This window comes from Pezoporus occidentalis, unplaced genomic scaffold (assembly GCF_034315485.1).
Source record: "Pezoporus occidentalis ecotype Australia unplaced genomic scaffold, CSIRO_AGI_Poc_V1 ctg37, whole genome shotgun sequence".
NCBI classification, from domain to species: Eukaryota; Metazoa; Chordata; class Aves; order Psittaciformes; family Psittacidae; genus Pezoporus; species Pezoporus occidentalis.
In genome coordinates, this window is record NW_026915691.1 from 7,798,061 (window position 1) to 7,811,354 (window position 13,294).

At 39.5% G+C, this 13,294-nt stretch overlaps 1 protein-coding gene across 3 annotated transcripts in view; it reads right to left on the bottom strand.

Annotated features, from left to right (window-relative positions):
* The window catches only part of ADGRD1 (adhesion G protein-coupled receptor D1), a 142,139-nt gene that overhangs the window by 51,957 nt on the left and 76,888 nt on the right, over positions 1 to 13,294 (bottom strand). For 2 of the 3 annotated variants that reach the window (XM_062631585.1, XM_062631583.1), the window contains one exon: positions 12,277 to 12,400. The exons of the other annotated variant lie outside the window; for it this stretch is intronic. In XM_062631585.1, the coding sequence (XP_062487569.1) occupies positions 12,277 to 12,400 (124 nt within the window). The remainder of the gene's footprint in view (positions 1 to 12,276; positions 12,401 to 13,294) is intronic. 3 annotated transcript variants of the gene reach the window in all.

Consider the following 13,294-nt stretch of genomic DNA (forward strand, 5'->3'; position numbering starts at 1 on the left):
CAGGAAATTAAGAGCCAACTCAGCCACACAGCCAGAGCATCTACGTGCCACTGGCATTTTGGTTCTCTCTTATTTCATTAATCAGGATTTCCTCGGAATAAGTTGGTCTCTCTGCTGCTGTGATATTGTCAAGCTGAGATTAGAGCAGTTTATTGGCTGAACAAAAGATGTCAGCAATGAGATCTTTCACAACTCACAGGGCACTTTGCTAATGCTCTCATGCTGCAATAATTTACATCACTGTGCAAATACCAGAAGTGCTTCACAGCAGTGAGAACTGACAAACTAAGATAACCCATAAATCACAGGCCATTTATAGCCCACTTGTTTTGTTTAAAGTGTCATGTTTTTGGTGCCTGTTGAAGGAGCTGGACTGACATCTACAGAGTGGAAGACCACAGAAAAGACCCAGCATGGGCAGAGTGTAAGCTTCTTGTCTCAGCCTCTGCTTATATCTACAAGCACCTTTTGTAGAAGTAATTCAGTTTTCATGAACATTTAATCTGCATAGTGCCCACCACTAGGATCTATGTTACAAACTGGCCAGATTTGGGGCAGGGTCGGGGGATAGGACACAGTGTGCTTTGAATATTCATCTTCAATTAATCAGAAAGTCTGCTTTAATTTTCCATGCAAGTTCTCATAAAAGAATGACAAAAAAGCCACACCCAAACAAAGGGAGCCAGGCAGTATTAATGCATAATAAGGAGAACAGAGATAGGCAGGAAAAGTTTCGTCACCTCAGAAGAATTTTCAGACATTTTTCCTGAGTTGAATGTGGATGGAATTGACATTTTCATAAACTGAACATTAAAAAAAAAAGTGTTCAATCAAAACGTTCCAATGTTGTTGGTTTTATTTCAGCGTATTTGCTATAAATTAAATTCCTAGCTGAAACCTCCCTCGAAATATATATTTATTATGAAAAATACTGAAAGGAAAAATGTATCTTCCAATTTTTTATTTTTTTTTTTACAGTAACTCTAATAAAAAGTAATCTTTTCTCATTGTTTTGGATTTTCTATTATTTTATACATATTATTTTATACATATTATTCTATTATTTTATACATATTACTCTATTATTTTATACATATTATTCTATTATTTTATACATATTATTTTATACAATTTCTATTATTTTATATATATTTTATTTTATAGAAAAATTCCCCCCTAAACAATTCCATTAATCAAATCCAACCAGTTCTAGCAATAAACATCCCATTAAAATTCCTTTTAAAGGACAGAAATGACATACCATGTAGTATGAGGAAAAAAATCTTTTCAATTACAGACAAAACTGATGTGTTGTAAATATACATTTTCCTGGTAATTATCTGCCAATGGTACCAGCTCACATGCAGGAAGTTTTACAGCAGAATATGGACTGTGGCTCGCTCAGCAATCAGAACTACTAAGTGATGCACCAGCAGCACTGAAAGACAACTGTTGCTATGGTGCTATAGTTCCTAGGAAATATGATGCAGCTCTTCAGTATTTTTTCTCTTTCAGCCAAACTCGCATTTCTTTTCCCTGACTTGGATAGCATCAATTACAGAAAAAGTGTTCTGTGTGCTGGACCAGCTTAAAAGGTGCATATAATTTCCACAAAAGAGTTCCTATCACCCCTCATTCCCTAGAGATCCCTGAAACAGGAATAATTTGTGTGGTAAATTGTGCAGTTTCAAAGTTATTCCCTCATCAGAGATATTCAAGTCCAAAACGCAGGGACCTTATTTCCTGATTTCTCCCATACACATCCCTTTCTCCTGTGACAGGTGGCTTGTAGTTCTACAGAAGGAGGAGGGAAGCAGAGGAAGCTTTTCCAGCTTCAAGTCACTCTGATATCAGTTATTTCTCAGCAGTTCAAAGCTTTCTTTCACTCCTTTAGCCCTCAACATATGCATCCAGAAAATGTTCCCTACAGAGGTCAAAGCTCTGCAGTGCTCATTTAGATTTACACTGGTCTATTACAGTGTTTGCACTGGCAAACATGGGCAAGATCTCCAAAGGAAAGTTAATGCTTTACTACTATAAACAAGTACGAAAAATACAGGGGATCCATCTCATGGAAATGGGCAAAATTCAAAGCCTTTGGGTTTTTTTTTCCGTAACAATCCAATAGAAGACAACAATCACACAAACAACTTTTTTCTGACTAATTTCTGTCATAACTAAAATGCCTCTAAGAATGTCTTTCTCTGGTTTTTAGCTCAGTCTTCCTCCAGAAACCCCTGCAGGGCAAGACAACACATCCATCAAGTTCTCCCAAGCGGAGCCTGTATTACTTAGAAATGGAAAAGGGGGGGGGGGGGAACCCAGCCCTCTAATCAACAATATGTAGAAGATTCATTCAAATCTAAAATAACCTACATGGGTTCCCACAACTATGAACTCAGGAAATGGCTCTTGCTATGGTAAACACAACCAAAATCTGATGATGCTGAAGCAATTTGTTTTACTAAGGAAAAGATGGATCCTGCAACAGCTGTCAGGTTGGAGGGCACAAGAGAGTGGTCCCTGTTCACCACGGCTCCAGCCAGTGAAATCATCTCCCTTCTGCAGGTGATGGGAATTGCGGAGGGAAGGATACAGCATGAAAAGAAGGCCTGGAATGATTTCCAGGGGGTGGGGCCTCATTTTTAAATACAGGTATATGGTGCAAGAGAGAAGAGAACCGTATTTATAATATCAGGTCTCAGTACTAAGTTCCCACAACCCGTTACAGCCCAGCTGGATGTTGTGTGCCTATGTTCCCACTGTAAGGGTTAACAGGCATGCAGGTTTTTAGAAATACCTAGCTTGTCAAAGCATCTGATACGAGCTGATTTCATCTTCTCTCAGCTTTTCTTTTTGAAAACTGGAATATGAGACAGTAATTAGGTATGATCTTGTAGTCATCACAAAAATGCTAATCAAGCTGAAATGCTATTACTAAAGAAAACAGCATTAAAAAGTACCAAATAAAACATTGAGCAATCTGTGAAGTAGTCCCATGAGCCAGATTCTCACACTTGTTCCAATCTATATTAAATTACTCTTCTAGAAGGTTTTGCTTCTTTGAGTTTAGATGGTCTCTTACTCTGCAGTAAGCTGAAAAGCAGGGAAACGAGCTCATGGAAACATGACTGCTAGTAATCATGAATACTAAAACCAGGATGTTTCTTAGTTTCAGCTTTAACAAAGTCAGATCAAAAATTAATATGCCATATAAAACTCCCACCCTTCCAGTTCAGGGTGTAACACCCTTTACACCTTGCTAGTGTCACTAATAGCATGGGCAAAGATCTGATGGTTTCAGAAGTTACACCCATCTGCAATATTATCACCTATTGTCTCACCCTTGTTCTTCCTCATAAGAGAAGTTAGCACGTTTGCTTAACATTTTTACCTTGGAAAGTTGCAGGCAACCAGATGGCCTGAAAAAAATGATTCTAGAAATATACCATTTCAGACTGCAAATATGTGTTTTTCCTTTATGACTCTGTTAATAACAAGAGAATAGTGACATCCAACTCCTCTGTTTAACTGCACAAGAAGAGCAACATAGGCTTCTCTACTCAGTGTCCCCTTCTTTTGTGTGAAATCTGCACTCCTGCCCCTTTTCCTCATCAGTCATCTCTCAGGCAATTGACTGCATGTTTTCTGCTTTGCCAAGGGGGCACTTTTGGCTCCCTCCAGAGGAAAGGACATTTTAGGGAACTACTAATCTAAGATTTTCTTCTTTGCATACTGCAAAATATCCCCCTATGTCTGCTTTTATAGAGGCAACATGTCAGAGAAAGGGCTGAGTTCAAACACGTAAACCAAGGTTTGCCATAGCTGATCCTGCAAGGGTTTGTCTGTATACCAAATTACAACTTCACAATTTTAGCTATCAAAAGCAGTAATTTCATTGTCTAAACTACTTTTGAAAACTCCTTTGTGAAAAGCAATTCATCTTTTTCCAGAAAAAGACAAGCTTTTGAACCAAAACCTGTTCTACAGTCTTAAAAAATGAGCCCTGCAATCTTAGGACGTTATTGTACCTATCGTTTGTATTTTAGTGTTACTTACCAGTAGAACACAAGGTATTTTTGCATGTGCTTATATAGTGCATACACTTTATGAAACCAGAGTTATTTGTTTACTGCTAGAAATGCAAGACATGACAACTGTCTTTTACTCTAAGTCCAAATATAAGAGAAAGTTCTATTTTAATGTCCCTTTCGGTCAGCTTTCCATCTCAGAAAACATTCCTACCATGAAGTTACTTATAATGACATACGGATTTTAACCGGTTTGTCAGGCTGGCTGAGATCTGCCATGAGATGACCACCCACTGCCCTTGGCTGAAATCCACTCTCAAACCCATCCGCAAAGCCTTGAAACAATATATTAGGAGACATTTTTTGAAGGGAGGGAAGAAAGAAGAGGTAGGGGGTGAAAAATTAAGGCTCAGTCAACCCTATTGAAGCTGCACCTTTAAGATGCAGTCTGAATCCAATTAAGAAAAGGATGAATAATTAACTTTGGCAGCCAGAGTGCTTCGGAGACATTAAAAAGCTGTCCTTGGCTGATGAAGCTAATGGTTTTAATTGCCTCCAGAAAGGCTGCTGAAATTCAATTTCAGTCCAGTGAGGCTTTTATTTATATATTAAACAATAACAACAATACAAATCTCTGTTTTCCTTCAGCTTGCCAAGCACTTTTTTAGGTACATAACAGTATGTTTCTTCAAATTAACATCTGTGTTTAGTTCAGGAGGCTCAGTCTACACACTGAGATCACCGCAAGGATTTTGGCAGGGTCATACCTAACAGCACCACACAATCACTGCTCTCAAGGGGGGGAAATAACTTGATTCAGAGTCTTCTTTTCTCAAGCCACAATGTATCGGATACCGCAAGTTTAGAGAAAAAAGGCCTCTCCGAGTCACGCTTTGCAGCGCAATCACCTTTATCAGCCATTTCCAGCAGAAATGCTTTTGAATTCCCATTCTCTGTTAACTCCACAACTCCTAGTGATCAGCAATAAAGTGCTACAGAGGGGGCTTTTCAGGATTAAAGGCATGTTTTCCTACAGCCAGCCCAGCCTGGTGGCTGATAATTTAGAACTATTCACTGTAATGTGGAAAATGTAGCATTTCCCAAATATTTCTGCCAAGGTATTAATTAGTATTTTTAAAAGCCCATGTCATCCTTTAAAATAGTTTTGGGCAAGATGTCATCAAACAGTAGGTAACCTGTTAATTTCAGATCTCACACAGCAAGTTTTTAGCTCAAATAAAGCCTGAAGGAAGCATGGCAGGGAAGGAGGACTCAAGTTGTGAAGTGGTACCAAATTCTAATAATGTTTGGGGATCAGAAAAGCAGATATTTGCAAGTTCTTCCTCATATCTCCATGTAACACAAAGTAGTGGGTTTTTTTCTGCCTTCATTTCAGGCCTAAGACTTGTAAGTGTTTCTCAAGAGATGCTGAACCCTATAGTTAAAGCAGATTATCCTCTGGGAACCTGAAGGAGCTACTTTTGCCCATACATCTAAGACTTCTAAATCTGTTTTCTACTTCCTTGGTTCCAGCAAAAGCAGGCTCATCCTGTTCTCCAATTAACAGCCATAATGAAGTCCATCAGTTAGGGCTGCAAGGAGAATAAAGCCCAGTGTGGGTCCAGCAGGCGCTTGAAGGCAAAGAAATGATGGTCTCTTGCCAGACTCCAAGTCTGAGATTTTTCAGAGCAGTTGAGGATAATTAAATACCCAGCTCCCAGTAAAATTCAATGAAATTTAATATGTCTAACTCCCTTATCCCAGGCTTGGGCTTTGATTCAGAAACATCCGTTTCAATTCAGGACTGCAGCTAACTGCAGCTTGCACCACAGCCAAGAGCTTGCCAGGTACCCAGCCCTGCATTTCCCCTACATTTTGGGGAGAGAGGGCATAAAAAGGCCGATACAGAAGACAGACAGAACTCAGGAGCAGAGAATGAGTAAGTCTAAAGATACGCAATAGAGAACAGTGATGGATAAAGGTGCAGTATGTCATAACATTTTTATACTGTGTGGGGAAATCCTTTAGTCAGCAAGAAGACCTACCTGCCAAATAGCTCAGAGCTTTCATTTCCACCATAGAAAGGAAGTTTATGTTATTTTGTTAAGTATTCTGATTAAAATAGAATCCTATTTCATGCTCCTCAAACAAAAGAGTTCTATCAACCGTTATTTGTGCTTTTCCAAAATAAAGGGTAAATTTTTGTTCTCTTCTGAGTGAAATTGAGTAAGTAACCAATCAATTCTCTAAGGAATTTGAGGGGTTTAGTGTCCTGCAGCATTATTCCAAGTTTTTCCATGTAATTCTGTGGAATTAAGGACAGAATCAGAGAGTTTCCTCTTTCTTTCCATCAAAATCAACAGAGCTGTACTGGCATAGAAATGGAATAGCAGAAGAATGAACAATGACTCTTAGTTAAAAACCAAGATTAGTGCTCAGTTTTCAGGAAAGATGAGCATGAGCATAGAAAGCACAAAAGAAATATAATGCACAGTCATACTGTGACCACACCAGCGACATGTGTCCCTCCACAGGGAGAAAATTGACTGCAGTGAAATGGAGGGGCAAGTGGAGAGAGTGAGAAAGAACAAAGAAAGTTTATAAAGCAATGCTAGAACAAACACATGAGCTGATTTATCTTTGTTCATCTGATGGGTAAGAGCTGTCTAATCTGTAGAGATCTCTTGTTAAATAAACTGTCAGTGGTAATAAACAAGGACCAAAAAACTGCAATGCCTATCCAATTTTTAAGTATGCAACACAAAAGAAAAATTACTGAATTAAGGCATTTTTCTTTTTATGTTCCCAGCAATGAACAGCATGCTGAGAAAAGTAATTATATTAAAATTACAAACCAGCAGAAATCAGAGAATGCCACATTATTTCCATTTCTTTGTCCTATTGGAGTATATAATCTGAACTTCAGGTGGCTGAGAAAGTTAAGAAAAAAGGTTATCATTTCAGACTGCTTTTTAAATGCCCCCCGCCCAGTGCAATGTTTGATTAATAACCGCACCATTAGATTGAGGAAAACAATGTTGCAAACTTGTAAATTACACAGCAATCCCTCTTATTTGTAAAGCAGTTGACAATACCAGGACATTTTCAGAACAGCCTTTGTGGACACGCATAGATGCACTCTGCTCTCAGTCAGCCATTCATTGTCAAAACTTGCTGGCAAACTCAGCTAGAACAGTGAAAAATAAAATAAACGCACACATATTGCCCTAAAGAAGAAATTTAGGATGTCTTTCATTTTGCAAATAGAAACTCACAGCCAAATCCCTAAGCCTTTTCAAAATTCTGGGCTCCCTAAAGATGCTGTGGGTTGTCTCTAGAGCTCTAGCTGCAAGATCAGACAGTTGGAAATACTTTCCCCTTTATAAACACTTCTCTGCTTTTAAGCCCCATTGCTGAGCATCTTGAACTGTATTGATTGATCCTCCCTTTTGGATTATGGAACAAGACTACAAACGGGATGAAAACCAAAGTCATTTCTAGCTTTAGAAATGCAGAAAATGTGTTTAAAAACCTGAACAATTTCTGCCACAGACTGTACGACACTATTACTTCACCGGAAATGTCCATCCACATGTGAACTTTATAGTAGTCATTTTTATACTCTCACAGTTGAAAAAAGCAGAAAGAGGAAAAAACACGGGGAAAAATAACCAATTTAACAGAATGGTCTAGGAGCCATAAATACTACAGTTGTTTCTTGCACTGGTCACTTGGGAGGGAGACCAAAACCTCAAGCTCTATTTTCCTGTGGGAGGCAATGATTTCCCCTTTAAAAGGGATTCTTGAACTCTGGATCCCCAGGTGTCCGCCACCCTTTTGATGAAAGGGCATTTATGTGGCAGATGGTACAAATAGCCTGGCATGCTTTGTAGTTACTGGATCCCTATAAAAATAAAAACTGCCAGATGGCTGGCATGTTTCTTGGCAGGAGCATAGGGTCCCACTGACTGATGAGAGGAAGCAAAGCTGCCCAAAATAAAATAACAGCATCTGAATTTGCTTTGGAGTGCTTTTAAAATGTGGCTTACTCTGTGTTGGATTTGATTCCTGATGTCTAGGAAGCACCTTGAGACATTCCTCCATCTGTCTGCACCAGAGGAGCATTGCTCATGTCTCTTCTCCTGATTTTACCTGTCCCTCACACCCCAGAGAAATGGGATCTCTCCACCAGCCAGTTCCCTTCCAGAAGGAAGTTCTGCTGGATGCAGGAGGTGGCGCTGCAGGTTGTGATCTCCCCAGCCTCTGTGATAGCAGAGGATGCGTTCTTGAGGGAATACCTCATCTCCCATTCTCTGCTGTTCCTGTCCAGGTTCAAACCTGCAGCACAGCGGAGCACTGTCATACTACAGTACTACAAGAAAACCACCACAGGGAGCATATCACCCTGGGTCACCTCTACATGGACTTTCTCCAGAAGCAGCAAACATAAACCAGTGTAAACACATCAAACTAAATGGATTGTTTATTTTTCCTACCACAGCTATATTAATGCACCATTGTCTCCCTAACTATAACACTGCAGGGCAGCTGGCAGGAAAGGTTTGTTCTGACTGCACCAGATGAAGCGAAAGCTGGAATACTTCTGTGGATTAAGGTATGAGAAGGGCAGACATAAACGCCAAGAGTGCAGCTTCAGCTGCGATTTGCTACGAGGGACTTTTTTACTCTACCTCAGTTTCTCCCATCAGAAAGAGAAGCTTGGTCAGAGCAATAAGTTTGCCAGAGGAGGGGTACATGGATTAGTTAATATCTGCACAACTGCTCTGAACGTCCCACTGACACATCTTGTGGGGGAGATGCAATTGTGAAATTCTCTATCTTGGTAACGTGATCGGAGCTGTGAAAAGACTTTGAACAAAGCTTCCAAATTCTCATTTGGAATTTCTGACCTTAATTGCATCCACATAACTTCATGAAGGCAGTCAAGGGCTGAACATGTCCCTTTCACAAATACTCTGCTCATCTTCAGTCACATTTTACCTTCAATTAAGTTATTGACTCATTTAAACCAGTTGATAATCACTAATATCCAAAACCTCCAAATAAATGCTATCATTTCTGAAGTTAAAACCATCATGACAAATGAATCCCAGCAAGCAAGCATGGATTTGGGCCAGCCATGATACAGACATAACCCCAGAGTGATAAAAACACAAATAATTCTGGTATTCCACATGGGCCAATTGATCAGCAGGCTAACAGGTCAGTGCCAGGCTGACATCTGAGCACCACATGGCTCTAAGTTTTTCCAAGATGGTTACTTCATTCCTGAAATAAACTTGTTACAACCGCTAATCCCCTGCTCACTGAAAGCAGCTAAACTGCATACATGCATCTCAAGCTAATCAGCAGTTTTGTTCATACCGTTCTTTCACAATCACTGCAACTTCAGTGCATTCAAGCTCTTGCTGAAACTAATATAAAATCTGGAGTAGCATTCAACTGCACTTGTAATCCAAGCTCAATTTTAGCTTACTCACGGAATTCATAGTTCTTCCCACACTGCTGTATAGCACACAGATATCAGAGTAGAGGTTCATTTCATCACATTTCAATTAAAATTCCAGAATTTAAAATTTCTCTTTATGACCTCTCTCTTTCAATTTCTTTCTCTGAAAATATTGGAATAAAATTGCTTCTTCATCTCAGCAGATTTCAGTCTAAGGAGATTACTTCCAGCTGGCATACAGCAGAATACTGACTGAATCAATCTAAGCTGTTTTGAGTAAAGATCAAGAAGGAAAATCAAGACCTGACAGCTTGTTCCTAAGAACTTTCTTGCATTTCTATGCTCCCTGAAAATTAGACCCACCTGACAGTCTGTTCCATAAATGTCTAACAATTTGACAGCATTCCTCATCTCACGATACTTCACGTATTCAAGAGAAAACACCGTTAGATGTAAGATATCCTATGATTTTGTTCCTATGAATGCCTCACTGAAACAAAATGAAATCCATGTGAGACAGTAATTCCTCCCCAAGCCAGGTGCATAAATTATTGACAGTTCTGTACCTTATGCTAAAATCACAATGATAAAAAACCTTGAGAATATATAAAGGCATTTATGCCCACAAGAAAGGCACAAACTGTGCATATGGGCTGGATTTTGGGCAAGGTATGAAAATGAGCTGGAGAAGTACTGGCGGGAAAGGCAGCCCTGGGGGAGGTTCACATTGGTCAAAGCTGACAAAGCCTGGATCATGCTATTCTGTAAGTGGTAAAAACTAGACTTAAGCATGTGAAGAAACAAAGAGAAGGAGTTAAGAAAGAAGATTCTTGCTTGAATTTAGCACAACTCAGAAGAAAAAGTTACCATTTTTGACAAATAGTTATCATGCGATGCTTGCCACAAGTATTTACGTGACAGGTTACTTCTGAGGAAGGCCACTTATTGTCAATGTTTGCTGCTTAGAGACACCTTCGCTTTGTCTGAGCTCAGAGTATGCTGTACTCTCCAGCTGTGAACAGCCAGCTCCTTAAAACACTGCAATGTCTCGTTAATGGAAAGCTCATGGTTTTTTTCATTGTTTTAGGGTTGTGGGTTTTTTTTAAGCAAAAAGAGAATTAGTCTCATGAAAAGGAGCTGAGACAGTCAGAATATTTACTGCACTGAACTGGTCTCAAGAGTTCATGGATTTCCATCAGCAGTGTTCTCCCAGGTCTGAAGCTGTTGTACACGTATCGGCCTCTATTACATCTCATTAGAATCACCAATATCCCCCTCTTTTTTTTTTTTCTTATTTTTTTCTGTGCATCAGCTTGCCTTTCTGCAAGGGGTGGTAGAGCTGTTCATACCTGGCTGTACTGTCCTGCTGACCAGTGCATTAGGTTAAAGGCTGTTATGGTGGCCTTGGAGAGGATATCTGTTTGCTTGTGCTACCCTGAAAGCTGCATTTATCAGTACAACAGAAGAAAGGGAAATTATACTTTCCACAGGAGAATGAAAGTACAAAGCACACAAAGTAGAATTCCCATGAAAAATTAAGTCACTTTTTTATACCAAAATACAGCTTTTGATGAAAACCTTTCCCGTTTTCAAACAGTCAATTTCCAATCATTTATTTACATTTTCCATGAAAAGCAGACCCCTTTTTGTAAGAAACAGAATCTAGAGAAAAAATAAACGTTCTGTCAAAAATAGCGTTCATGTGGAAAAATTTCATCCAATTCTATTTATACAGCCACTGATATATAACAGCCATATAAACAGAGCTGTTCAAATGTGGGCATCTGCATACTCCCACCCTCTCTTTTCCTTGTCTCATATGATCTGTGAACACCATTTATGAAAAGAAAAAAAAAGAATAAAATATACAGAAGTTCAAGACTGAATATAAAATCACTGCAACAATTTCTTAGAGCACTGACAATCTAGTATTCCAGTGGGTGATTTATATGGGCCCTCTGAACCTTGGCTCATGACTTTCAGAACATGGTGAATAAACATGTATATGTTGTGTTTAAAATCTCCAGCATTTTAACATTTACTTAGCAGGGTTCCAAGGACACATACGAGAAGTTTCCAATTGTCTAGGTGATTCAATAGGCTTTACAGCTTAGACATGTGAAACAAATACTTAGCAAATGTTTGAAGAATTTGTAACTGAGCATAGACTGCTTGTAGAGCTCAAAAGCTTGTCTTTGCCCGCATCTCAACTTCATATTTTACACTGGTTAAAAAAAAAATAGTACCAGAACATAATCCTAAACAGTCAAATTTAAGGGTATATCTTGGACAAAGATTTGGGATGAGATTTTCAGAACAAATCTGAGAGAGGGGCTAAACAACAGCCAAACCATAGGAACTGTAAGTGAAGCACATTGGAAGGTTTACGTCCTTCACTGGCTTGTTAGCAGCAACATTACCTGGGACTCAACATGGACCCACACTTATCACCAAAAAATTATAAATTCCCTGTATTGTCACCTGTACAATGTCCTCTAGTGCTATTCCTGCCCTTAAGAAATCATGCCAGAAGTGTGAGTAAAGAGAATTCCCACCTACAGCAGACATGTTTCATTTCATGCTTCATTTCAGTTCCCCAAAGTTTTTTAAAAATACAGTCAAGAAGTATTAAAACATCATCCCAGATGTGGAATCAACCTGAGTTAGGCAAAAATGAGCCCAGTTCCAATCACTTACTGATGTGGTGCGATGCTGCAACTGATGTATTTATGCTTAATTTTTAACAGACATATTTACTCTTTTGTTTACTCTCACCTTCAGAGGCACCACTTGCATCAGAATGGCGAAGTTAGTGAGGTGGTTACAAAGACACACTGAGTAGTTGAGGTCCCCACTTTCACGCACACAACCTTCATTTGACCAAACACCAGTTCCATTGCTGCAAAGCACACAAAAAAGGAACATAATCTCTATCAAAATGCATCTTGTGCAGGTTAATTTGACATGCATTGTACTGTACAGGAGATACAAAGGTATGAAAACAATCTCAGGCTGCAGCATCCACAAATACTGCTAGTGGCTTCTCAATTCCATCATGAAAAGAGTTAAGGAAAATCCTGACTGGAAGATGGCTTGGATCAGACCCCTCATGAATGCCACTAGAGATTTCTCCCCAGTCTTATGGCCAATGAATGATAACTACATTTTTTCTTTACATTGCGCAACCCATTTATTGCATTTCACCTAGGCTCAAATTACTCTATTCTGAAAGCTACAGCATCAGACAAGTCAATAATCTTGCAGAAGTCATAAGTCAGTGAATCGTATCTGCTGCCCCTCCCTTATCCACTGTGCCACTCATCCTGTCAAAGTAATTCAGGCTGAGCAAGATTTCTAGTGACCCATCAATGTCAGTTGTTTTTTGTCACTTCATCCTCAGGAGCAACAAAAGCAGCTCCAGCTCCTCTGAGGTTATGGCTGGACTGGCTGTGTGGCCAGGTCCCAAGGCTGTACAGGAAAGTGATCCTCATGAGTCTGCTTCTCCTTGGAACCAGGGAAACCCAGAATCCCCTTTGCTATCACAGCACGGTAGTGATGTGGGGACATAGAAGCCACAGGAACACAACCGAGGGCTCCATGGGCTCAGGCACTGTATGTCACCCACCCAAACTGCCTGCTTCTTACCCATTTATTACTTTTGATATTATGTGAGGTCCTGATGCTAGACTGAGTGATCTGTACTTTTCTTGGTACTTATTTTAAATCATCTTTCTTTTGTCCTTTGGGACCTCCTTGAGCTTTTAAAGAGTCTGTCATAGGTCAGAAACCAACT